General features: G+C 36.9%; 2 protein-coding genes, 1 non-coding gene and 2 pseudogenes across 3 annotated transcripts; all 5 read left to right on the forward strand.

Annotated features, from left to right (window-relative positions):
- Positions 1–7,452: 7,452 nt before the first annotated feature.
- Positions 7,453–8,202, forward strand: LOC113305170 (AAA-ATPase ASD, mitochondrial-like). Its single transcript, XM_026554264.1, has one exon. It carries the CDS (start codon positions 7,453–7,455, stop codon positions 8,200–8,202), a length of 750 nt encoding a protein of 249 aa, XP_026410049.1.
- A 4,976-nt stretch (positions 8,203–13,178) lies between these two features.
- LOC113305171 lies at positions 13,179–13,833 on the forward strand (annotated as a pseudogene).
- Positions 13,834–15,096: 1,263 nt separating this feature from the next.
- Positions 15,097–16,726, forward strand: LOC113301181 (AAA-ATPase At3g28510-like). The gene has a single exon (XM_026549941.1). It carries the CDS (start codon positions 15,169–15,171, stop codon positions 16,576–16,578), a length of 1,410 nt encoding a protein of 469 aa, XP_026405726.1. The 5' UTR covers positions 15,097–15,168; the 3' UTR covers positions 16,579–16,726.
- Positions 16,727–17,642: 916 nt separating this feature from the next.
- Positions 17,643–19,028, forward strand: LOC113305172 (annotated as a pseudogene).
- A 4,480-nt stretch (positions 19,029–23,508) lies between these two features.
- Positions 23,509–23,599, forward strand: LOC113307049. The gene has a single exon (XR_003339016.1). It is a non-coding gene; the product is annotated as a small nucleolar RNA SNORD96 family (small nucleolar RNA).
- The last annotated feature ends 395 nt before the right edge of the window (positions 23,600–23,994 follow it).

The raw sequence follows: 23,994 nt of genomic DNA on the forward strand, positions 1-23,994 counted from the left end.
GATCAAGTTAACTAACTTGAAAAGGGAGTTTGAGAACACAAAGGAAATAGTCACACAAGGTTTGTTGATAATGGATCCCGTCAAAGTGAAGCAAACCGGAACTGCCTACTTGCTTTATACTCTTGGTAGAGACATCTTTCCCGACACTACCGGAAACAAGGTAAATGCTAATTATCTGCAATTGGTAAAGAATCTTGAAACTTGTAACAAGTTTGCTTGGGGAACGGCTACGCTCGCTTACCTGCTGGACCAACTTGCCACCGCGTCTAGGTTGACAAGTACAAACATCGGAGGGAACTTCACTTTGCTCCAGGTAACTTTTGGGAGTTCAGAGTATGGTTCGGCTTATAACCATAAAACCTTTTAAGCCGAAGTTTTTTCTTACTTGGTTCGGCTTATAATACTTGATCCATATAAGCCGAACAGTTCTCTGAGTTTGCAAACTTTAGTCTTACTTTGATGTTTCCAAGTAAAACTTGTTTTTATCAATTCAATTCCTTTGATTTTTTAATGTGGTTCTTTTGATGCATGTGTGGATATATGACCATTTCTCAATTTTGAACTTGGCCAAAGTATTTGAGAAAGATGTCAATTATGTTGATACTGAGCCAACTGCAGCACGGTACGCGTACGAGGACTCCAAGAAAAGGAACAAAAAGAAGTTGGTGGCAAGTTTGAGAGAGACGTTAGACTGTCTTGGTGTTGATGATGTCGCTTTTCAACCATATGAGAATGAAGATGAAGAAGATGAAGTTGTTGAAGATGAGGATATGCCGGTAGGTATGTATCATGGGCCATTGTGGTATCCCGGTGGTTATGTTATATACGATCCTAGGCGAGTACTCCGTCAATTAGGATGTGTCCAAAAGGTTCCTTTGTTTGACGAGAAATTCAGGTTGTTACCAAAGAGTGGTAAGGGAACTAAAAGCACCACTTCATCTTGGGAACCAAAGTATGATCCTGATCCCACCGTTGAGTTTTGGAATAATTTAGACAATCACACATTAGATGTGTCCAAGTTAACACCTTTACTTGATGATCCATGTGAAGAGGATCCGGGCTATATGGATTGGTATAACCAAATTTCTCATCCCTTCATTATCAATAAGAAAAGGCAAAAGATATCTGATAAGGGGAAGGCGAGGCCAATCAAGATCACCAACAAGTCTACTTCCGAAGATGTAGTCAAGGCTTTCAAGGTTATGGTAAGAATGACTTCATTTTGTACTGTTTTCATATATTAGTTATGGTAAAAAAATGTCTTCAACCTCATGGTTATAAGTTGTTCTCAAATGAAAAATAGGTTGCCGCGGGTAGGGAGATGTTGAAGAAAATGAAGGCCAAACTTGGTTGCAAAACAACAATGACCGTGGAAGAACAAAAATACCTCATCGACAAGTGGGATGCAATCATAAACAAAGGACAAGGACCCGAGGAACCCGAACAAAGGCCTGCCACTAAGAGGTCTCGACAAGTTGGTGAAGGTACAAGCCAAGTTGGTGCTACCGTCCAACCCGGTAATGATGTGTCGGAAGATGAAGACCAAGGTGGAAGAATAGGTGGTTGTGGAACTAAGAAGAGGGGTCGTGGTTAAATGCCCTTTTATGTACACTTTTATGGTACACTTTTTCTTAAGTTTTAAGTACACTTTTATGGTGTTGCAAACACCTTTGCTTTAAGGTGCTGAACTTTGTTTTTAATGGTGCTGGGATTGGGTTATGGACACCGTCAATTTCATGTTTTAATGAATAGCTTAACAGTTATGTGCCGAATTTACAGAGTTCGGATTATCCTCTAATGTTAGTTACACGCCGAATCATTTTTCCTTCAGGTTCGGCGCATTCGATAATCACATTATGTGCTGAACTATGAACATTTACAGGTTTCGGCTTATACGATATCCTCAATATGTGCCGAACCGCGAACAATATTTTAACCCAAAAATTAACAAATTCATGTTCGGCTCAGACGATAATCATATTATGTGCCGAACCTTGAACATAAGAGGTTTCGGCTGATACGATATTATCCATATGTGCCGAACCAGTAACAATATTTCAACCCAGAAATTAAAAAATTATGTTCGGCACATACGAATTTGGATATGTAAGCCGAATTAGTAATGATTCTATTCCGGTCTATTCAGGATGTTGTTCGGCTTACTATGAAACTTTCATATAAGCCGAACTAGTGTCTAGCAAAAGGGTGGGAATTGGAAATTATAGGTTCCGCGCATGCAGTAAACAGATTCAGTAAGCTGAACCATTCATCAATTGGTAGATTCGGCTCATAGATGTGAGCCGAACCTCAACCTGTTTCGCCGAACCATGATTCATAATCTAAGAAATCAGCCATTTGGGAATCATTGGTGTAGTTGATGTGTATTTTCCTAGGTTTTTTAGATGATATATGACCCTCCTCATCCTCCATTGAATCAAGAATTATAATTTTCTCACTTTCTCCTTCTCTTTCTCTCCTTCTTAACCAAACCAAAACCTTGATTTTTTTTTCCTCATATTTTTCATCTAAACAACTCTTATAATTCTGAAAATTATCTTAATCTCTAAACAAAATATTTAATCACTAATCAAGATTATTAACACTAATACGTAAAGGGCATATTTGCCATTAAAAAAAATTGGGTTAAGGGGTTATCTGATTTTGCTATTCAACAACCTTTTTTTGTCTTCATTCAGTATGCCTTGAAAGATTTTGGTATGCCCAAAATTATGGTTCCTCCATTTTACACTCACGTTATCTATTGAGTGGGAATATTTGTTAGAAGAAAGTCCAAATGGGCAATGGTTTGCCATTTTGGAAAAGTGAAAATGGTTAATTATTGTTCGAGCTACACCATGAAAACGGATAGCGGTTGACAGTTCCACTAGAATGGTTAGTAATCAATCGTTCTGGAATTTTTTGGAACGGCTAGCCATTATCCGTTCTTTTATCTTTTGTAGTTTACACTCCGCTAACATTTCTTTTAAATTTTAGCATTAACCAAACATTATTGACGCTCTCTTTACACTGAACCACGTAAACGTTTTCGGAGCTTCGTGAACATAGATTTTTCTGTGTTTGGGTCAACATGTTTTGGGTACATGGCACTAACCAAAACTGGGAATGTTAATCTAGTTAACGATGTTTTGAAGAATCCTTGTACTGATAACTCGTATTTAGATCGATATTTGTAAACTTAAGCGAGAATTACTAATTTCATTGAACTCAATTAAGATGCATAAATAATTTCATTAATTTCACAAGTATCGCTTGATTAATAGCTTGATTTAAAATTTAGATCACTTTCGCAAGTATCGCGTCTGCACTTAGCTGGTGCGGCAAGCCTCTTAACCGCAAAGTGTCTTTAATTTGTCTCGGGAGGATTTACCAGAGGTTTATTCACAAAACCTTTACTGGCGGTGTAGTGGTGCTAATCTTCGTCACCATCTTGAGGAGAATCACGGCATAAATCTTCTAGATTATACTCGGACATCATCTCATTCAGCAGTGAATGACATTCATAGAATTTGAATTCTTTGTTTGTTGCAGCTGAGTACCTATGTGACGCCTCCCGTTCCTACACTAAACAAAGAAAAACTAATTAGTGTTTCATTAAAATAGTGTTTTAAGCATAATTTTAGTTAAAAGTATAACAACTACACAATCATTCAAAATCCAACCAGATGGTATGTCTCTATAAAATGGAAGCGTGAAAACTAAGTATCGCTTCACCTCTTTTTTAATAGTTGAAACCATGTTTTGTATAACCCTATTTGTTTTTCGGTTTGGATTTCCATTTCCAATTATTATATGTTGAACTACCAAATCCCATAAGTTCACCCTTGAAATAATATTTTGTGTATCCTCTTCAGCAACAAAAACATTCATCTAAGCTTGAATAATAGTTGCATCTTCCACAGTAGTAAATTTGACAACCATAACTTATCAAAGAATTAAAATAAAATATAGAAAATAATGAAGAAGATGTCGAAAGTAAAGAAGATATTGAGAATTGGGTTGTGTTATTTTGGTAGAGCATGTGTGACACAATTTATACTAATTAAATTGTGGGATATGTTTCATTGAAACTTCAAATCACTTTACTGATTTGTATCGTCTCTTCTACTCACCCATGTTACACTGATGCATGTTGTCAGTTGAGTTTTCCTATCACCATAAAGAGAATTGGTTTTTTCATATCACGCTTTAATTTGTCAGACTATTGATGATCTGTGTAGATGAGTTTTCATATCAACGAATCTGTTTTGTTACGTCATATCACTTTTCGTATCAACAAATCTTTACATCTATTTCCGACTTTTATTGTCATTATTTTACATGCATTATTTCGAGTCATCACATTAGTGTCTGATTGATATGTTTTGGTGTGTTTTCATGTTTTGGTGTGTTTTCATGTTCATCTTGTCATAATGTATTTGCATGAGTTTTGTTGTAATTACATTTATTTCTGTCTTTTATTGCCATAATTTTGCATGCATTATTTCGACCCTTCAAATCAGAGTCTCATTGACATGTTTTTGTTCCCTTTCATGTTGATGTGTTTTTTCTAGTCCAAATTATATTTTTGTTTACACCACTATCATATCATTACTTTATTTGTGCATGTTGTCATGTTGAAAACAACTTTATTACAAAACCTTATATGTTTCTATTTAATCCCTTAAATGGATCCTATTGAGCATACTCTCATTAAATAGCCTGTAAGACCAACCAATAAGTTTGTAATATCAATAATCATGCGGTTTAGTAATGAAGAAGGTGTTGGTGTTGTCGAAGCATGGATCTTACTAACAAATTGATGCTCATGTTGATAAATTAAAAGATATTAGATAAAAAGGACGCAATCGAACATGAAAAGAAGGTTGCTGAAAGTGAGATGATGTGTCAGTTAGTGGAACAAGGGGCAAGAGATACACTGGCAAGACAGAAGAAATCCCAAAAGGAAGAATTAACCATCCTTGAAAAACAAAGACACGGGGATATGGAAATATATTAATAGATATTGACAGTGTCCCTCAACGGAAGAGACAGCCTGTGACTAAAATGCAGGAGGACATATGTGCTCAAATGGGATATGTTCCTCATCGTTAGTTAATTAGTTGTGTTGTTCATTTGGAGTTGCTGCAATTTAATGTAATTTTTGTTTTGTAGTTTTAATCATATTATGCTTCAATGTTTTAATATAAATTTTCATTTTCTTTAAAGAGTAGGTAACACTTAAATATTTATTCAAGATTGTAGCTTGGGGGAATGTCTTTTAATAGCTCGTGCAATGCATCAAACTTAAAAGATTTTTTTTGTGTCTTCAGGAAATTCGATCCGAGCTCTCGTTTTATGAATAAAAGAAAGAAAAAACAATAACATATAAGTATATAAAAAAAATTAAGATTATTTAGATAATTAGTTCGCATTGATCGTAAATTGACAAGGAGGTGCAAGATCATTTAGATTGTCATCGAAAAAATTTGTGAACTTCAAAACATTTAGATCATTGTTAGAGCCTCCCACTCCAAAATAATCATGTCAAAACCACCTATCATACGAAGAAACCGCCTCAAGAACACAAGTGGGATAACTTTTGTGACCGATGTGTGTTGTTGCGTCGTCCATTAGACAAACCCTCCAACCCCAATGCATACAGTCTAGGCTACCAAGCATTCTTGGGAACCCTCGTGTTTGGTTCTCCTTCATCAATCACTTAGTATCGTTCACGGTGGGCCGTCTAATATACTCCGCATTAAACCCAAACATAATGGCGTCACAGAACTTCTTAATATAATAGTAAACAGGAAATAAGTCATACGAGTATAATCATCCACGATATCAGGTAGAATACCTTAACAAAGACACTTCAAAACGGAAATACATTTTCATGTGTGAACTATGGCCTGGAATTCTTGCAGTATCTCTTCATTGTAGAAAGTATGGGTCAACCTCACAAATCTTATGCAAAATCCTTAAAAAAAGTGGTCGATAAATATCTAATCGGCCATGAAAAAATTTTGGTCCCCAAGTACAACCATCGTTTAAATAATCCTCCATCATTCTTGCATCTGCTTCTACACGACCTCTATAAATCGATTCCCTTTGCGTGACTTGCTTTGGAATTGGTTGATGTGAATTTTAAGTACTTGGTAGCATAACCTGATACAAAATGAAAAGATTTTCATTTGTCTCTTCATCATCAGAATCATCTCCAAGCCTAACCCCATACTTAATTGATATATGTCTTCTTAAATACATGCTGCAAATTACAACAACGCCAAAATTACAATGAAACATTAGCAAAGTAAACAGTGTCGTCTTACAGGTTTTGGGTGCCTAGGCGAACACGATGGGTTTTTGTTTATGGTTACTAAATCAAAGGTTAAGTTGGAATTTTAGTTTAGAAGGAGACAAATTTATGTATTTAAAGTGATAATTTTGATCCAACTATGCGGTCAAATGCTGTTCAATTTTTTTCCGGTGTTTTGGGTTAGATTAAATTTATCTATTAGTTTAAAAGAAAAAAAAATTTTGGGCCCCCAACAATTTGGGGCCATATGCGGCCTCCTTGCTCGCCTTTCCCTTCAGACAGCAGTGAAAGTAAACAACTAACAATTGTAAAATTGGAATGTGAACAACGAACAACAGATGCATTGGATTCCAACAAAACTGTAGCAAATTACATACGAGATAATATCACTATCTGATAAATTACCAAGATGGTTAGACATGCAACATCACTTGGATTATTTTTCTCTAAAGAATAACCATGTTCGTCGATAAATCACTAAAATTAATAATGTTCTACAAATCAAATAAACACAAAGCAATAACTAACAACAATATATTCATTCAATCTATGTTATTCATCAAAAACGTAACAGAAAACATATGAATTGAACAATTGAATCAAAAGTAGGGTTTTAGTTTATAATGCACTAATAAAGACGCACGCACGATGCGCTTGCCTTCCATTCCACCACCTATGATATATACCTATGGTTTTATTTTTCAAGTGTGAAAGCCATTTTTTTTGGGTAGTTACAGCAAGAGGTGCACAATTTTTTTGATTGAAGTCGATTGATTATCAGGCGAATATATATTTACATCTTGTATATACTTTTTTGAATAAGCTTTACTCTGTGATTAACCAGTACACAAATAGCATTTCCTGCTGCAGTATGGGCAGCACTTGTCCAAACAAACTGGATTACAAAAGTTTTTACAACCTAAAATTTGCATTGCTCAAACTTGTAACTTAATGGAATGACAGAAAACCACTTCCGCCAAGAAAATTAAGAATGATGTCCCACTTGTAACGTAGTGGTTTGGTTTATCACACATAGTCCATAAGTTGTCAAATCACACTATTAGGCTATCCCACTTCTCTAATTCACAGATTTCATTTCTTGTACGTTGCACAGAAAATTAAGAATGATGTCCAGTATGGGGGAGACTGTAATGAGAATGGGAACACTCATGGGAAGTATCATGTTTATTTATACCATGATTCAACAATTCATCCCACGGCAAATCTCTGATTATCTCTCGGTATACATGCACCGAATTACGGCATTTCTAAATCCTTCCATGGAGATAAGCTTCGATGAATTCACTAGTGGTGGTGGTGAATGGTTGAAACTAAGCAAAGCGTACACCGCAGTTGAAGCTTATTTGGGTCCTAAAAGTTCTAAATTTGCAAAGCGACTGAAGGCTCGGATAGTGAAGGGAAACAAGGGTCTTGTCTTCAGCATGGATGATTATGAAGAGATAGTTGATGATTTTGAAGGGGTGAAAATCTGGTGGTCCTTGGACATTACTGTCCCGGAAACCAATTCTTTTTCTCGTTATCCTTCGGCTACCGAGGAGCGACGACACTTGACGCTCACATGTCATCAGAAACACCGTGAAATTGTCACCAAGTCATATCTAAATCATGTCATCATGGAGGGAAAGGCAAGCATGATTGAGAACAGAAACATACGGCTCTACTCTAATAATGCAAACCAGGGGTATTATGAATACAAGAAGACATTGTGGAGTCATGTAGAGTTTGAGCACCCCGTGACATTCGATCACCTCGCAATGGATCCAGCAAAAAAACAAGAAATTATCGATGATCTTGTGACGTTTAGTATGGGGAGAGACTACTATCTGAAGATTGGCAAGCCATGGATAATGGCAACTGCAAGATGAAACTTAGCTTATATAAAGACAACTCTCTTTATTGATGTTTAGAAAATCTCTCAAAACTAAACACAAGCTCTAATCTTGCTCATATGATCAACCACAACTTTGGTGATCGTGTATATATATAGAACTATGAATTCCTTTTCCTAGTCCTATTACCTTCTTACATGTTTTTCCTTTTCTTAGAACTAGATGACTTCTAATTCCCTTAGAATTACATCAATTGCCTTTTCTTATCCTAACCAACTTGTTAGAGATTATCTTAGGCTTAATGTTGAAGTTTATCCAACATTCTCCCCCTTAAGCTTCAACTGTGCTTGTGAAAAATCTTGTACTCCTATTAATTTCCTCATCTCTTCAAACTTGATCCGAGCCAATGCCTTTGTTAATATATCTGCCTTCTGCTCAGTTCCAGGTATGTGTTCTACGTTAATGACCTCCTTCTCGATGCATTCTCGTATGAAATGATACCTTTTGTGAATGTGTTTCGTCCTCCCATGAAACACTGGATTTTTAGTAAGTGCAATTGTAGACTTATTACCAATCTTGATAAGAACTTTTTCAGGTTCTCTTCCTTTGATTTCACCCAACAATTCTTGAAGCCATATTGATTGTTTAGTTGCTTCTGTTGCAGACATAAACTCAGCTTCACAGGATGAGAGGGCTACAGTGTCTTGCTTCTGTTAACACCATGTAATAGGTGCTTCTCCTAGATAAAATATATGACCGGTTGTACTTTTTCCATCATCTTGGTCAATATTATGACTGCTGTCACTATACCCAACAATTCCTTTTGATCCTCCTCGACCATACTTCAATCCATAGCTGATTGTTCCTCTTAGATATCTCAATATCTGCTTTATTACATCACCATGAGACTTGCGTGGACTCTGCATATAACGGCTTGCTACTCCCACAGAGAAATCCAAATCTGGTCTTGTGTGTAATAAGTATCTTAGGCATCCAACATTTCTTCTATAACTCGTTGGATCAATCTCAGCTTCTTCTTGTGCCTTTGAAACTTTAAGTCCAAACTCCATTGGTATCTTAGTTGGATTACAAGTTTCAAGTCCTGCTTCTTTCAGAATTCTCCTTGCATAAGCTTCTTGTTTAATCTGAATCCCATCTACTCCTTTATGGACTTCTATGCCAAGGTAATAAGTGAGTTTTCTAAGGTCTGACATCTCAAACTTTGATGACATTTCTCTCTTGAACTCATTGATCACCTTAAGGGAGTTGCCAGTTAAAACAGATCATCTACATAGACTGCAATCACAAGAAGCGTTCCCTTTTCTTCTCTTCTGTATACAGAAGTTTCTTTAGAACAATTTATGAATCTCATTCCCTTTAAGATTTGATCTAACTTTGTATTCCAGGCTCGAGGAGCTTGTCTTAGACCATATAGATATTTTGATAACTTATAAACCTTATGCTCTTGTCCTTTTACTTCAAAACCTTCTGGTTGTTCAACATACACATCTTCTCGCAATTCACCATGTAAGAATGTTGTCTTAACGTCTAAGTGGTGAATTTACCATGAGTTTGATGCTGCCTCTGGCTTATCAACTAGAAACCAAGTCTTGTTTCTGTTGATTGAAATAATTTCTTCTCTACATGCTTGTGTCCATTTAGTCGAGACCTTTGCTTCCTGAAAATTCCTTGGTTCATCATTAACAGAAAGTAGCATAATCTCACATTCTTCTGCAGCTTGAAGAACATAATCCTCCAGATACTGTGGCTTTTGTATCTGTCTTGTTGATTTTCGCAGTGGAATGGGTTGAGTTATTTCATCGATCTCCTCTTCTTCTTCTTCTTCTACTTCTTCGTTATTCTCAGTGTTTTCATTATTCTCTTCTTCTTCTTGATTAACATCATTGTTTCCATTAGTATTGATGATTATGGGTCCTTCGCATTCATAAATTACTTGACCCCATCTCATGTGAAACATTCCTGGATCCCTACTTGATCCATCATTAGTTTCTTTCCAGTTCCAGTTTGCTTTTTCATCGAATGCCACATCTCGACTCACTATTACTCTTTTCGTTGTTGGATTGAATAATCTGTAAGCTTTGGATCCAGTCTCAATTCCTAGATGCACAAGAGTCTGAGATCGATCATCCAGTTTCTTAAGAGTTGCAGAATCAACTTTTGCGTATGCTTTGCAACCAAACACTCTTAAATGATCTATGTTTGGTTTTTTCTTTCGCAAGCTTTCATATGGAGTCATGTCTTTCAGAGCTTTCGTAGGTATCCTGTTTATTAGGTATGGGGAGTGTCTTACATCTTCTCCCCATAGATAATTAGGTACCTGCATATCCTTTAAAGAACTTCTTGTCATCTCCATTAGAGTCCTGTTTCTCCTCTTCACCACTCCGTTTTGTTGTGGTAGGCCTCGAACCATCTTATTCTGAGACATAGTTTTTAAGGTTCTGAAACTTATGTGTCCTAATCTTGCATGCCACTTCCATGTCTGATCTTCCAGTCTCATATTCAGACATAATGGCCTTTCAATCATGAGACTTATCTTGTAGAGTCTATTCTGTGACTCTAACTAAAAGTCTTCCACTTGGGTCATGAACTGTTAGATAATCTTGTCGCATTCTAACATCACATCCAACTTCTGTAGCTTGTCCTAAACTTAGAATGTTTCTTTGTAAGTTTGGGATGAAGTAGATGTTTGTGACAAGCTTCTGTTCTCCGGTCTTTCTCTGAAATAGAATTGATCCTTTCCCTTCAATTTCTACAGAAGATCCATCCCCAAACTTCACTTGTCCTTTGATTTTCTCATTGAGTTCAGAAAAGTAGTGTCTCTTACCAGTCATGTGATTGCTGGCTCCATTATCTAAATACTAGATTCCTTCTTCTCCATCCTTTGATTCGTAGTTCTTTGGTATTAGTTTCCCTTTGTTTAAGAATACAACTTCGTGCATGAAAAGAGCTGTATCTGCTTCCCTTGTTTCGTTCTTGTTTGCTTCTTCCATCTTTTGTATTCTTTCAGGGCATACAGAGGAGAAGTGTCCTGGTTTATCATATCTGTAACAAATAATGTTTGATCTATCCTTTTTTTCTTTCCCTTGGTTTTGATCATTCTGACTTGTTGTTCTATCTTGTGAGTTAAACCTTCCTCCCCTTCCTCGGCCTCTGTTTACTCTACCACCTCTTCCACGACCTCTTCCTCTTGTCGCAAAGTTTTGTTGGTAAGAGTTTGTGTACAAGATTTTTCGTTGATTTTCTCCATTGTTTTCTTCATCAAGGATTCTCTCTTCATATGCTTTCAATCTTCCAATTATATCTTCATAGCTAGTCTTCTTTAAATCTAAGACTTGTTCGAGAGAAGCTATGATATGAATATACTTGGATCTTGGCAAACTATTGAGAAACTTCTTTACCAGTTTATCTTCATCAATGGATTGTCCAAGTGACGCAGCTTTTGAGGCTATCTCTGATAGCTTTCCTGCAAAGCTATCAATAGTATCAGTGTCTTTCATCTTCATTCTTTCAAATTCATCCATTAAGGTTTGCAGACGGGCTTCTTTAACTCGATCAGCTCCGAGATTACGTGCCTTTATTGCATCCCAAATTTTCTTTGAAGTTTCCTGTTCACCAACTTGTATAACAAGACATTCTGGTATTGCTTGAAAGAGTAATCCAATGGAAACATTGCTTTTTTCTGGGTCCAATGTACCAGGATCAATTGTTTCCCAAACTTTGTAGATTTTCATCAGTACCTTCATTCTCATGGCCCATACTGTGTAGTTTGTGGCGTTGAGGATTGGAACTTTTATTAATGGTGGCGTGAACTGTTTTGCACCCACAATGGTGGTTTCATTTTCAATGGCTCAGAAACAAGATCTGATACCAATTAATGGAAACTGCAAGATGAAACTTAGCTTATATAAAGACAACTCTCTTTATTGATGTTTAGAAAATCTCTCGAAACTAAACACAAGCTCTAATCTTGCTCATATGATCAACCACAACTTTGGTGATCGTATATATATATAGAACTATGAATTCCTTTTCCTAGTCCTATTACCTTATTACATGTCTTTCATTTTCTTAGAACTAGATGACTTCTAATTCCCTTAGGATTACATCAATTGCCTTTTCTTATCCTAACCAACTTGTTAGAGATTATCTTAGGCTTAATGTTGAAGTTTATCCAACAATGGAAGCGTGGGTATCTCTTGTATGGTCCCCCGGGTACTGGTGAGCTGTTGTTTCCTTAGAACGTGAATTAGATAAGAAGAAGAACTGATGCCATCGATTAACAGGGATGAAGGGAATAGATTCAAGGTTTATTGGGTCTGTTGTGTGGAAGAACAAATGGGTTTTGTAGAGATGTAACTATGGTATGGTTGATTGAGAAAGATTGAGAAGATGATGTTGAGTTCGTGTGTATGGTGATGGTGAAATGGGTTGTTAAACTGATTCTGCGATGAAGGTTAATGGTGTTTGACTCAAGGAAGAGATGGGTTCGGCAGGGGAGAGTTTGTTTTGTGTTGTGGGTGATTTTTAAGATGAACTAGGTGAAGAATAGGTGTGAACAACGGATAGATTAATGTTTGCAGGAAGAAGGCCTGAACCTGGACGGAAAATGGCTGAGAAATAAACAGAACCCGGACGACGTAGAGTCCAATGACCGATCTCAGTGCAGAATTGGTCCGATACAACTCAGTAAAACAGCCAATAAGGCCGTTTTTTCTATTGACTCGGCGATTCAAGTGGATTCGGTTCGACTCAGTAGGAAGGGCTTTTTAGACTTTTTAACACTGCCACCTAAGTGTTAACGCCTGCTATCTGTTGTTTCCCGTTTTTTTGAATAAAACGGTCAAGGAAAAGGCATTTTGACAAATTTCTAAAAAACGGGGACATTTTTTTTAATATAATGTGAAAAGTAAGGGTACTTTATCAAAAAGCCCAATCAAAAGCCTTCTAAGAAATTTCTTCTAGGACTTTAATTAATATTTTTTTCTATACTACAATGGGTTTCTGAGTATAGCTTCAAACTTCTTAAATCTGATGTTATATCTGGTCTTCCAACTGCTAGCTTGCCTATACCTCAGGTATGAGAAGCTTCCCATGTTTTAAGTGGTTAAATCCCCATATTATCTTAAAGTTTATGGTTGTGATATGAACCCTAAATTTTTTGACTTTGCAGGGAATTTATGCTGAGTTGGCAAATTTGCCTCCTATTCATGGACTATGTAATCACTTTACAATTCATTTTCTTGATTGTTTTCTTTGTACCACCATTGTTGCATGCAATTCTCGGAAGTTCAAGACATTTAGCAGGTGGTCAAGTATCAATAACATCACTAGTAATGGGTTCTATGCTTAAAGTATTCTCACCAACTGAAGACCCAACTCTATATCTGAAAGTGACTCTCACTTCAACATTCTTTGCTGGTGTATTTCAGACATCTTTGGATCTACTTAGGTTAGGCTTCATAATCGATTTCCTATCGAAACCGACTTTAACCGTGTTCGTTGTAAGTCTACAACAGAATGCTTGGAATTACTCACTTTACTCCTAAGATGCAAATTGTCAATGTACTGTCTTTTGTTTTTAGCACCACAAAAGAGGCATACATATGGCTAGGACTTATTTCCCTAATGATCGTCTTCCTAAATTAGAATCAAGAACCATATAGAAAGTTTCTCCGGGGCTTCAATATATCATTCATGTACTTCAAAATATTTCCAATTCAGTATGCATGTGTATGACAATGTTAATAAATTGAAATTTAATACTGAAAATCGTGTTTATTAAAAATAACGAAAAATGGGTAATTTGTCCAAATATTTTTAAATCACGGTTCAAATGGAAGAGTAAAAAATAGTTTGGGTGAAATGGCCAAAAAAAAATAGCAAAGATGAAACTGGATTCATCCTAGCTTAAATTTAAAAAATAGCAAGGATGAAACTGGATACATCCTGTGCAAATTAAAAATAAGAAAAAATATTTGAATGGGCACGATGAAACTGGTTACATCCTGCCTATTTTTACATTTTTGTCCATTTAAAAAGTATCAAAATCTAACTGTCCATTTCACCCAGGAATTGTTGGTTTTGGTCTTTTCAACTAATTTTGTGTAAAAATAAATAAATATAGAAGATGACTTTGTTTCAAGTTTGTTCTAAAAGTGTAAGAGAAAAATAAAATGAAGTCCTATGAGCTTGTGAAAGAAATGAATGAGCTAAAAAAAAGGTGGTGGCTATTTTAAGGCGTATTATACTACTATCGCACTTCTCTGATCTCTCGGTAGGATCTTGACTATATTTCCATCGAAAATATAATTATTGTCAGACTTGGTGTGCTGGTCATATTGCAGTGGTGAATTATTATCACCATCTTTTATATGTGGGCACCTATTTTATTCCGTTACTGAGAGAAGGTACGTAGAGCTAGTGTGAAGGACAAGGAAAATTCCATCTTCAATATTAAACCTGCAGCTTTACCTACCATAATGGGACGGTGTACCGTGTTCTCTACAAATTGATTCTTGCGCCTTTTCTTTTTTGCAGCGTCGTTATATTTTAACATACCGAATGGTCTTTACTTGGTAAATAATGACACTATTATATATACGAAAATAGAAAATAAATTAATAAACTGTAGAAGTGAGAAACTGAAGACAAATTTAAAGAGACGGTAAAGAAACTTCCAACATGCTAGCATGTGGAAGAAACATGATTAAGAAATCATTTATGTGGTGACCGGCCACGTTCTAAATTTCTATTTTATTAAGACTCCAGGAGCCAATGAGGTTGGTTCCTTATGCCTGAATTAATTAGCAGGAAAGAGCCCCAAAAAGATGTTTTAATTAGACATCTATTTAAGGATGATCACAACCCTTTGAATTTTGGATATACACACATAGTCCATAAGTTGTCAAATCACACTATTAGGCTATCCCACTTCTCTAATTCACAGATTTCATTTCTTGTACGTTGCACAGAAAATTAAGAATGATGTCCAGTATGGGGGAGACTGTAATGAGAATGGGAACACTCATGGGAAGTATCATGTTTATTTATACCATGATTCAACAATTCATCCCACGGCAAATCTCTGATTATCTCTCAGTATACATGCACCGAATTACGGCATTTCTAAATCCTTACATGGAGATAAGCTTCGATGAATTCACTAGTGGTGGTGGTGAATGGTTGAAACTAAGCAAAGCGTACACCGCAGTTGAAGCTTATTTGGGTCCTAAAAGTTCTAAATTTGCAAAGCGACTGAAGGCTCGGATAGTGAAGGGAAACAAGGGTCTTGTCTTCAGCATGGATGATTATGAAGAGATAGTTGATGATTTTGAAGGGGTGAAAATCTGGTGGTCCTTGGGCATTACTGTCCCGGAAACCAATTCTTTTTCTCGTTATCCTTCGGCTACCGAGGAGCGACGACACTTGACGCTCACATTTCATCAGAAACACCGTGCAATTGTCACCAAGTCATATCTAAATCATGTCATCAAGGAGGGAAAGGCAAGCATGATTGAGAACAGAAACATACGGCTCTACTCTAATAATGCAAACCAGGGGTATTATGAATACAAGAAGACATTGTGGAGTCATGTAGAGTTTGAGCACCCCGTGACATTCGATCACCTCGCAATGGATCCAGCAAAAAAACAAGAAATTATCGATGATCTTGTGACGTTTAGTATGGGGAGAGACTACTATCTGAAGATTGGCAAGCCATGGAAGCGTGGGTATCTCTTGTATGGTCCCCCGGGTACTGGTAAGTCTAGTATGATTGCTGCCATGGCTAAGCTTTTGCATTATGATATATATGATCTTGAATTAACGGCAGTGAGAGACAATAGCGAGCTTAAAAAGCTTTTACATGATACATCAAATAAGTCTATTACTGTAATAGAGGATGTCGACTGTTCACTGGATCTTACCAGCAGACGGGAGAAGAAGAAAATGGAGGAAGATGAAAAAGAAGTAGAAGAAAGTAATGAAGACATCAGCAGGGTTACGCTATCTGGGCTTCTTAATGTCATAGACGGGTTATGGTCAGCTTGCAGCAAAGAACGAATCTTTGTGTTCACCACTAACTACGTCGAGGAATTAGACCCAGCTCTAATTCGTAGAGGCCGGATGGACAAACACATTGAACTGTCGTACTGCTGTTTTGAAGGATTCAAATTGTTTGCGAAGATATACTTAGACCTGGAGTCTCATGAACTCTTTGGCACCATAAGACAGTTGATCCATGAGGTAAATGTTTCTCCTGCTGATGTTGCTGAGAATCTAATGCCTAAAACCATCAAAAGAGACTCTCAAGTTTGTTTGCAAAACCTGATAAAGGCTCTTGAGAAGATAAAAGAAGATGGAAAGTTGAAAGCTGAGGAAGAAGAAGAATAGAAGAAGGAAAACGATCATGCATGGACATGTATCATTGATTTGGTTTAACGCGTGCTTTGTGAATTTATTTGAACTTCAAAATTTGCTGCTATTTTAAAATTTAATCGGTCTTGTTGTCACGGGATCCAAAACATAAATATTCATCTTTTACGTGAAAATAATTTTACGTCATACAATGCATATTTTAAAATCAGAACTAGAGATAGGTTTTTAGCACAATTATGCATATATAAAATTTTGGTGAGCCATGCATACCTAAGAGTGTTCTATACCTATTGACTGCAAAATAAAAAAGCCGCCTTCTATGATCTAGCGGTAGTCTTTTAACTAGCTACTTCCACCGAAAATGTAAATGTAATTTAATTTATTGTGAGACTTGGTGCTGTTCATAGTGAAGTGTTAAAGGAAGTTGCCTGTTATTCTGATCTGAGAGAAGGCACGTAAAACTCATGTGAAGCACAAGTCTAATGAAGGAAAAATTCCCTCTTCAATCAAAGTTACACCTTTTACGTCCCATAATGGGACGGTGTCCCCTAAAGATAGATTCTTGCACCTCTTTCTTTTCTTTTTTTCTGTAGCATCGCCATTGTTATCTTAATAAAACCGAATAATCTTTACCTGATCAAGAATTAATGACAGTATTATATATGAAAGTTGAAAAAACAAAGTAAAAGAATAAATAAATATTAGAAAACTGTGAAACTGAAGAACGCTTTAAAGAGACGGTAAAGAAACATCCTGCATGCATGTGTAAATAAAACGATTAAAAAACGTTTATGTGGTGAACATTTCAATTAATTATTTTTTTTATTAAGATTCCGGCTGCTGATGGGGTTCGTTCCTTGCCAATTAAGCATGAATTAATTAGCAGGAAAGAGCACAAAAGAAGATGCATGTTTTTGTTTCTGGTTACAATGATGAGAGCTATGACATCTCTATTTAAGCATGATCACAACCATATGAGTTTTGGATATACACACACAGAGTATAAGTTTTCATACCACACTATCAGGCTCTCCCACTTCTCCGAATTTCATTTCTTGTTGCTCAGAAAATTAAGAAAGATGTCGAAGAGTATGGGGGACATTTTGATGGGATTTGGAACACTCATCGGAAGTATCATGTTTGTTTATACGATGATTCAACAATTTGTTCCAGAGTATGTCACTCGTTATCTATCAGCATGCATATGCCGAATTACGGCGTTTGCATATCCTTACATAGAGATAAGCTTCGATGAATTCACTGGTGGTGGTGATTGGTTGAAAGTAAGCAAAGCTTACACCGCAATTGAAGCTTATCTGGGTCCTAAAAGTTCTAAGCTTGCAAAGCGACTGAAGGCTCGGATAGTGAAGGGCAACAAGGATCTCGCCTTCAGCATGGATGACGATGAAGAGATAGTTGATGACTTTGCAGGAGTGAAAATCTGGTGGTCCTTGGACAAGACTGTCTTAGAAACCAAGTCTTTTTCTCGTTATTCTTCGGCTATTGAGGAGAGACGACATTTGACGCTCAAATTTCATCGGCGGCACCGCGAGACGATCACCGGGCCATATCTAAATCATGTCATCAAGGAGGGGAAAACATGATTGAGAACAGGCACATACGGCTCTACTCTAATAATGCAAACCATGAGTACGGATACAAGTTGTGGAGTCAAGTAGCGTTTGAGCACCCAGTGACGTTCGATCACCTCGCAATGGATCCAGCAAAAAAGCAAGAAATTATCGATGATCTAGTAACCTTTAGTATGGGGAGAGACTACTATCTGAAGATAGGTAAACCATGGAAGCGTGGGTATCTCTTATATGGTCCCCCGGGTACTGGTAAGTCTAGTATGATTGCTGCCATGGCTAAGCTTTTCAATTATGACATTTATGATCTTGAACTAAGGGCAGTGAGCGGAAATAGCGAGCTTAAACAGCTTTTACATAATACATCAAATAAGTCTATTACTGTAATAGAGGATGTCGATTGTTAACTCGATCTTACCAACAAACGGGAGAAGAAAAAGGAAGAAGATAAAGATAAAGATAAAGAAGATGAAGAAAGTAACGGGGACAGCAAGGTTACGCTGTCTGGGCTTCTTAATGTCATAGACGGGTTATGGTCAGCTTGCAGCAAAGAACGAATCTTTGTGTTCACCACTAACTACGTCGAGGAATTAGACCCAGCTCTAATTCGTAGAGGCCGGATGGACAAACACATTGAAATGTCGTACTGCTGTTTCGAAGGATTTAAAGTGTTTGCGAAGATATATTTAGACCTGGAGTCTCATGAACTGTTTGACACCATAAGACATTTGATCCATGAGGTAAAAGTTTCTCCTGCTGATGTTGCTGAGAATTTGATGCCTAAAACCATCGAAAGAGACTCTCAAGCTTGTTTGCAAAACTTGATAAAGGCTCTTGAGAAGATAAAGGAAGATGAATAGTTGAAAGCTGAGAAAGAAGAAGCATAAAACAAGGGAAATGATGGTATCGTTGATTTGATTTAACCAGTGTGTTGTGAATTTATTTGAACTTCAGATTTGTTGTTTTTTATTATATTCTGCTATGACGTGAAAATAATTGAAAAATAATTTTATAAAGATTTTATGGGATAGTATATATTCTGATGATCTACTCAATGTTTTGGAATCTCTCCATGCATATGGAAGCTTAACTCGTGAATGAGTGCTTGAAGAACCTTACCGTTTAATTAGGCATTACCAACCTAGCTAGCTACCATGGTCCTGTGTTCTTATCCGGCCAGTTCTGTGTGCGTCAGTGTGTTCAGTAATATGTGTCAATGTGTGTTTGTGAAGAGAATTTTGCGCTTTTTCATTGATCCTTCGGGTCTCTCTTCTTCGTTCACTTCTCCTTACCTTTATAAATAAAACACATTATGAAAACCCTTACCAATCATGAAGTGTTTGTATAATTCTTTTTGGTGGATTATATTAGTACTAGGATGAGTAGGAGGAACGTAGGATCAAATATACATCTTTTGTCCCCAAGGCCATGTTGTTAATAAAAATAGTAGGTGTCAGGAATCCTCTACCAACAAGTCAGGGAGCTTATAATGGAATAACAATAAATCGGAAGGAAAAAGAAAGAACTCATACAAGAAAAAAATGGCAAAAGCTCATCACCATCTATGTTTCTCAGCTCCTCTTCTCATCGGGTTTCTCTTGGTTTTGTTTGTCTCGTACTTCCCGTAAGTTATACAAGCTGTTTGTTAATTTCCTTTGCGTTTGTGTCTTGCTGCTCAATTATAATGTTGTTTCTGTTGACAACTGGAACTATCTATATTACAAGCATCTGTTTCGTTCAATACAGGAAATAGATACATGTATCTTAATGTGAGTAATATTCTTTATTACGTATGTACAGGAACGTCCATAGCCAACCATGTAATCCACAGGGACATGCTGAAATACACGACCCAAACACCCCTTGTGACGAGAACTTGTGTCACTTTACATATTGTTCTAAGATGGGTAGCCTAAAGTTCGATTTCACCGTGTGTGGATCGAATCCAGAAACAGGAAATAGTGTCTGCTTATGCTGCATCGAGGATAAACCCCCAGCTCCTGAGTTTTCATTAAAAAGTTTGATGAACAAGTTGTTGGGATATAATCAGTTTGATTTATGTCCTTCCGGTGTTATGATCTTTAATTATATACTCTGGATATTGTACGTGCTTCTGTTATTATTTCATATTAGTTCTTCTATCAAGTTTGTTGGTTTACATTGAAAAATGTTTATGTTTTGGCTTTTAATCAACAATTCTTGATTTTATATTAATTACGTACTACGTACCAACTCTCATTTTTTTTATTGAAGGATTAATAAAATTATGTTAGAAGGGAATAAATATAAATACAATGCTATGTGCAGAAAAAATCTACCAACTCCTTCATGCTTTCATTAACTTTTCTGTGAACTGCTGGAGCACATCATCGTATGTTTGTTCCTGAAAGCCGTGGTTCGTGCATATTCTATAGACTTGGACAACTTACAGGTGTGTATGTTGAAAGATCAAAGATTGCTATCGATCCCCATGGAATTCTGTGACAAAGTGAATGAGAAGGGCGTGTTCGACCTTTTGCTGTTACATGTAATCCTCTTCTTATATGCGGGAATTGTAGAATAATCAATTTAGTTTAACTTGAAAGTACGCTCGTAGCTGGGTTATGCTGGAGTTGAAACTGCAATATGCCTGTCACAGCCTTCTGTGTTCTTGTTATCTAAAACATTCATAGGAAGTCACTTCCAACCTTGGAAAGATTAAATTTCTAAAATTTTGTCTGCCCTTCGCTGTATGGCAGCAAATCTGGGAGGAGAGGAACGATAGAGTTTTCCGCAACAAACAAAAAACGGAAGAGCGGGTTATTATTCTAATGAGGCTTGTTTATATAGTTGGGCAATGGTTCATGAGTCCTTTAAACAATTTAAGTTTGCGAATTTTGTGAATGATTGGGGCATTTTTAAATCATAATTTCTAGTCTCAACATGTAAGAGGGATTTCTCCGAATATGTACTTTCTTAGCCTGTTTTTTCTCTTCTTGGTTTAGGAGAATATCCGTTGTATCTTTAGTGCTAGCTCAGCACTACATTTGAATGAAATTTTATCTTTTCCAAAAAAGAAAAACCTTGGAAAGATTAAAAACACCAATAAATTTGATGCTAAAATACAAGAGGTAAGATATGCAGATGACCATATCGAGGAGTACTGTTATTATAAGTCTGTTTGTTAGGCCAAGTGCATATGGACAGGCTATGACCCGAAAAGAAATGAGAATTATACGTCTGCTGCTACCCAAGAAACTAGGAAGCTTAAGAAATGAGAATTATACGTCCGCTGCTCCCCAAGAATCTAGGATGCTTCAGAGCATTTTACAACCATGTTCGACATCTAAAATATCAGGATATTAACTCGTCCATGAGAATATATCATAAATAAGCCTAGAGGTATACCTTTTCAAGCTTCTCTCGCGGCATCTGAAAGAAAACCAACTCACAATTTCCTTCATCAACAAACTCCAAATAATTAATCGGTCTTTCTTTCTTGTTTTGTGCCGAGACGAAGATGTCAGGATTTTCTTATGGAATCAGTAACAACCGCGGAATAACGGATCTTGAGATATTATGATGAATAATAAGTAAACCAAGCACAAGCAACTATGAAAATACGAGAAAGATAAATCAACTCAGAAGACACAAGATTTATAGTGGTTCGACCAATACATACAACGAAGGTATATATTGTCTACTTCCACTTTGAGCCGCACCAACTCAAATCCACTATGAAGAAAAATGATTACAACGTTGTTTGAATCCCAGCAAACCCTTGGTTACACCGCAACAATTACCCGAGACGATAACCTTGTCTCGTGTTCCTCACCAATATGCTCTCACAACGAAACCCTAGCTTTATCCCTAAAATCTATACAAGAAATCTCTCACCGATCTCTTAATCGTTTTCTACACAATACAATCCTACAAGGCCTAATTACCGACTTATATAGGTTACCGGTTTAGGAAACCGCTTTCCTAAAATATCACGGCTAACTTTAGGAAATAATTAATTAGTCTTCAATTAACTAACAATCTCCCACTTTGAAGACTCATTAATTGTCTTCAATTGTCCTTTTCTTCAACTTTGGATTTACGGTGCTAAAACATCTTCCTTGTTAGTGTGGCTCCCCTCCCAGATCCTCATTCTGAGAGACCAACTAAAGCCGCAGAGCTTTAGCTTGTCTGATGTAACTCCTTTGGTAAACATATCTGTCGGATTCTTCGAACCAAGAATCTTCTCGAGCTTCAACTCTCCTTCTTCTAAGAGATCCCGAATGAAATGATAACGAATATCTATATGCTTCATCCTAGCATGATAGGCTGAGTTCTTGGCTAAATGTATAGCGTTTTGACTGTCGCTAAATAGAATACTATCTCGTTGTTCCTTTCCCAACTCATCTAACAAACCTCGTAACCAAATCATCTCCTTGTTCGCTTCTGTTACTACTACGTACTCCGCTTCCGTAGTAGACAATGTCACCAATTTCTGTAAACGTGAGTTCCAACTCACTGCAGCTGACCCCAAAGTATAAACATAACCTGTCGTACTTCGCCTTTTATCTACATCACCTGCGAAGTCTGCATCCACATAACCCCTCAAGATAGAACCACCTCTTCCGTAACACAATGGTACGTTTATGTTACCTCTCAAATACCTGAGAATCCACTTCACAGCTTCCCAATGTCGTTTTCCTGGGTTGCTTGTATATCTACTCACTACTCCCACTGCATGTGCAATATCTGGTCTCCTGCACACCATAGCATACATTAGACTCCCAATCGCCGAAGAATATGGTACGTTATCCATGTACTCCTTTTCTTCATTTGTCTTCGCACACTGCATACTTGAAAGACGAATTTGACTTCCAAGTGGAGAACTAACTGGTTTAGCATTCTCCATATTGAACCTTTTCAACACTCGTTCAATATATTCAGCCTGACTAAGCATAAGTACACCCTTAGCTCTATCTCTTATGATCCTCATACCAAGAATCTTCTTTGCCTCACCAAGATCTTTCATAGCAAACTCACTTGCTAATTGTTTCTTCAAATTCTCAACTTCTTGTAGAGATATTCTGGCAACCAACATATCATCCACATACAGTAATAATATGATGTAGTCAGAACCACACCTTTTGAAGTAACAACAATGATCTGCATTACACCATGAGTAACCACCTCAATGCATGAAGTTATCAAACTTCTTGTACCACTGTCTCGGGGCTTGTTTTAAACCATACAAACTCATATTTCATTGCATTGGGGAGCTGCATTGTGGCCATTACCTCTTGGGACTGGCCATGATATATATATTTCTTTTGTGTTGATCTTCGTAACAAATAGTCATCTTGATTTATGTTTTGCTACCGAGCCTATGAGGATATCTGATTTAAAGAACACCATCTTTCGGGACTGAATGGCTTAACGCCTTGGTGACAAATTCTGCAATTCTGAGGCTCATAAATTTTGTTGTTGGTTAGTTATTTATTCTATGTAGTTGTAGCTTGTTGGTTACTTGCAAGATGCAGCTACTATATCATTGTGATGACCACCACTGACTCGAAACATCCGATAGAGTTAGAAATATGGCTAGTATGAGACTTATAATCTGTGATTGGTCTGGAAACTACAGGGAGTCCAAGTTCATCGCAAGGATATCAACGGAAGCAAGCTAAACAGGTAGGCTTGCACTGGAAGAAGCTCTGATTTGGGCCGAGGATGTAGGACTACACGAGGTTTAGCTAGAAGGAGAAAACCACTTTCGTCAGAGGAAATAAGACCAGCGTTCACTGGCACTCGTTTTCCAGTCATATCTAAGGAATGAAGACCAGTGTTGTATGTTTGCCGATAATGA

This window comes from Papaver somniferum, chromosome 8 (assembly GCF_003573695.1).
Source record: "Papaver somniferum cultivar HN1 chromosome 8, ASM357369v1, whole genome shotgun sequence".
Lineage (NCBI taxonomy): Eukaryota > Viridiplantae > Streptophyta > Magnoliopsida > Ranunculales > Papaveraceae > Papaver > Papaver somniferum.

What these genes read in the sequence shown, in the direction of transcription:
- LOC113305170 (XM_026554264.1), top strand. Translation starts at nt 7,453, where the DNA reads ATGGGGGAGACTGTAATGAGAATGGGAACACTCATGGGAAGTATCATG.
- LOC113301181 (XM_026549941.1), top strand. Translation starts at nt 15,169, where the DNA reads ATGATGTCCAGTATGGGGGAGACTGTAATGAGAATGGGAACACTCATG.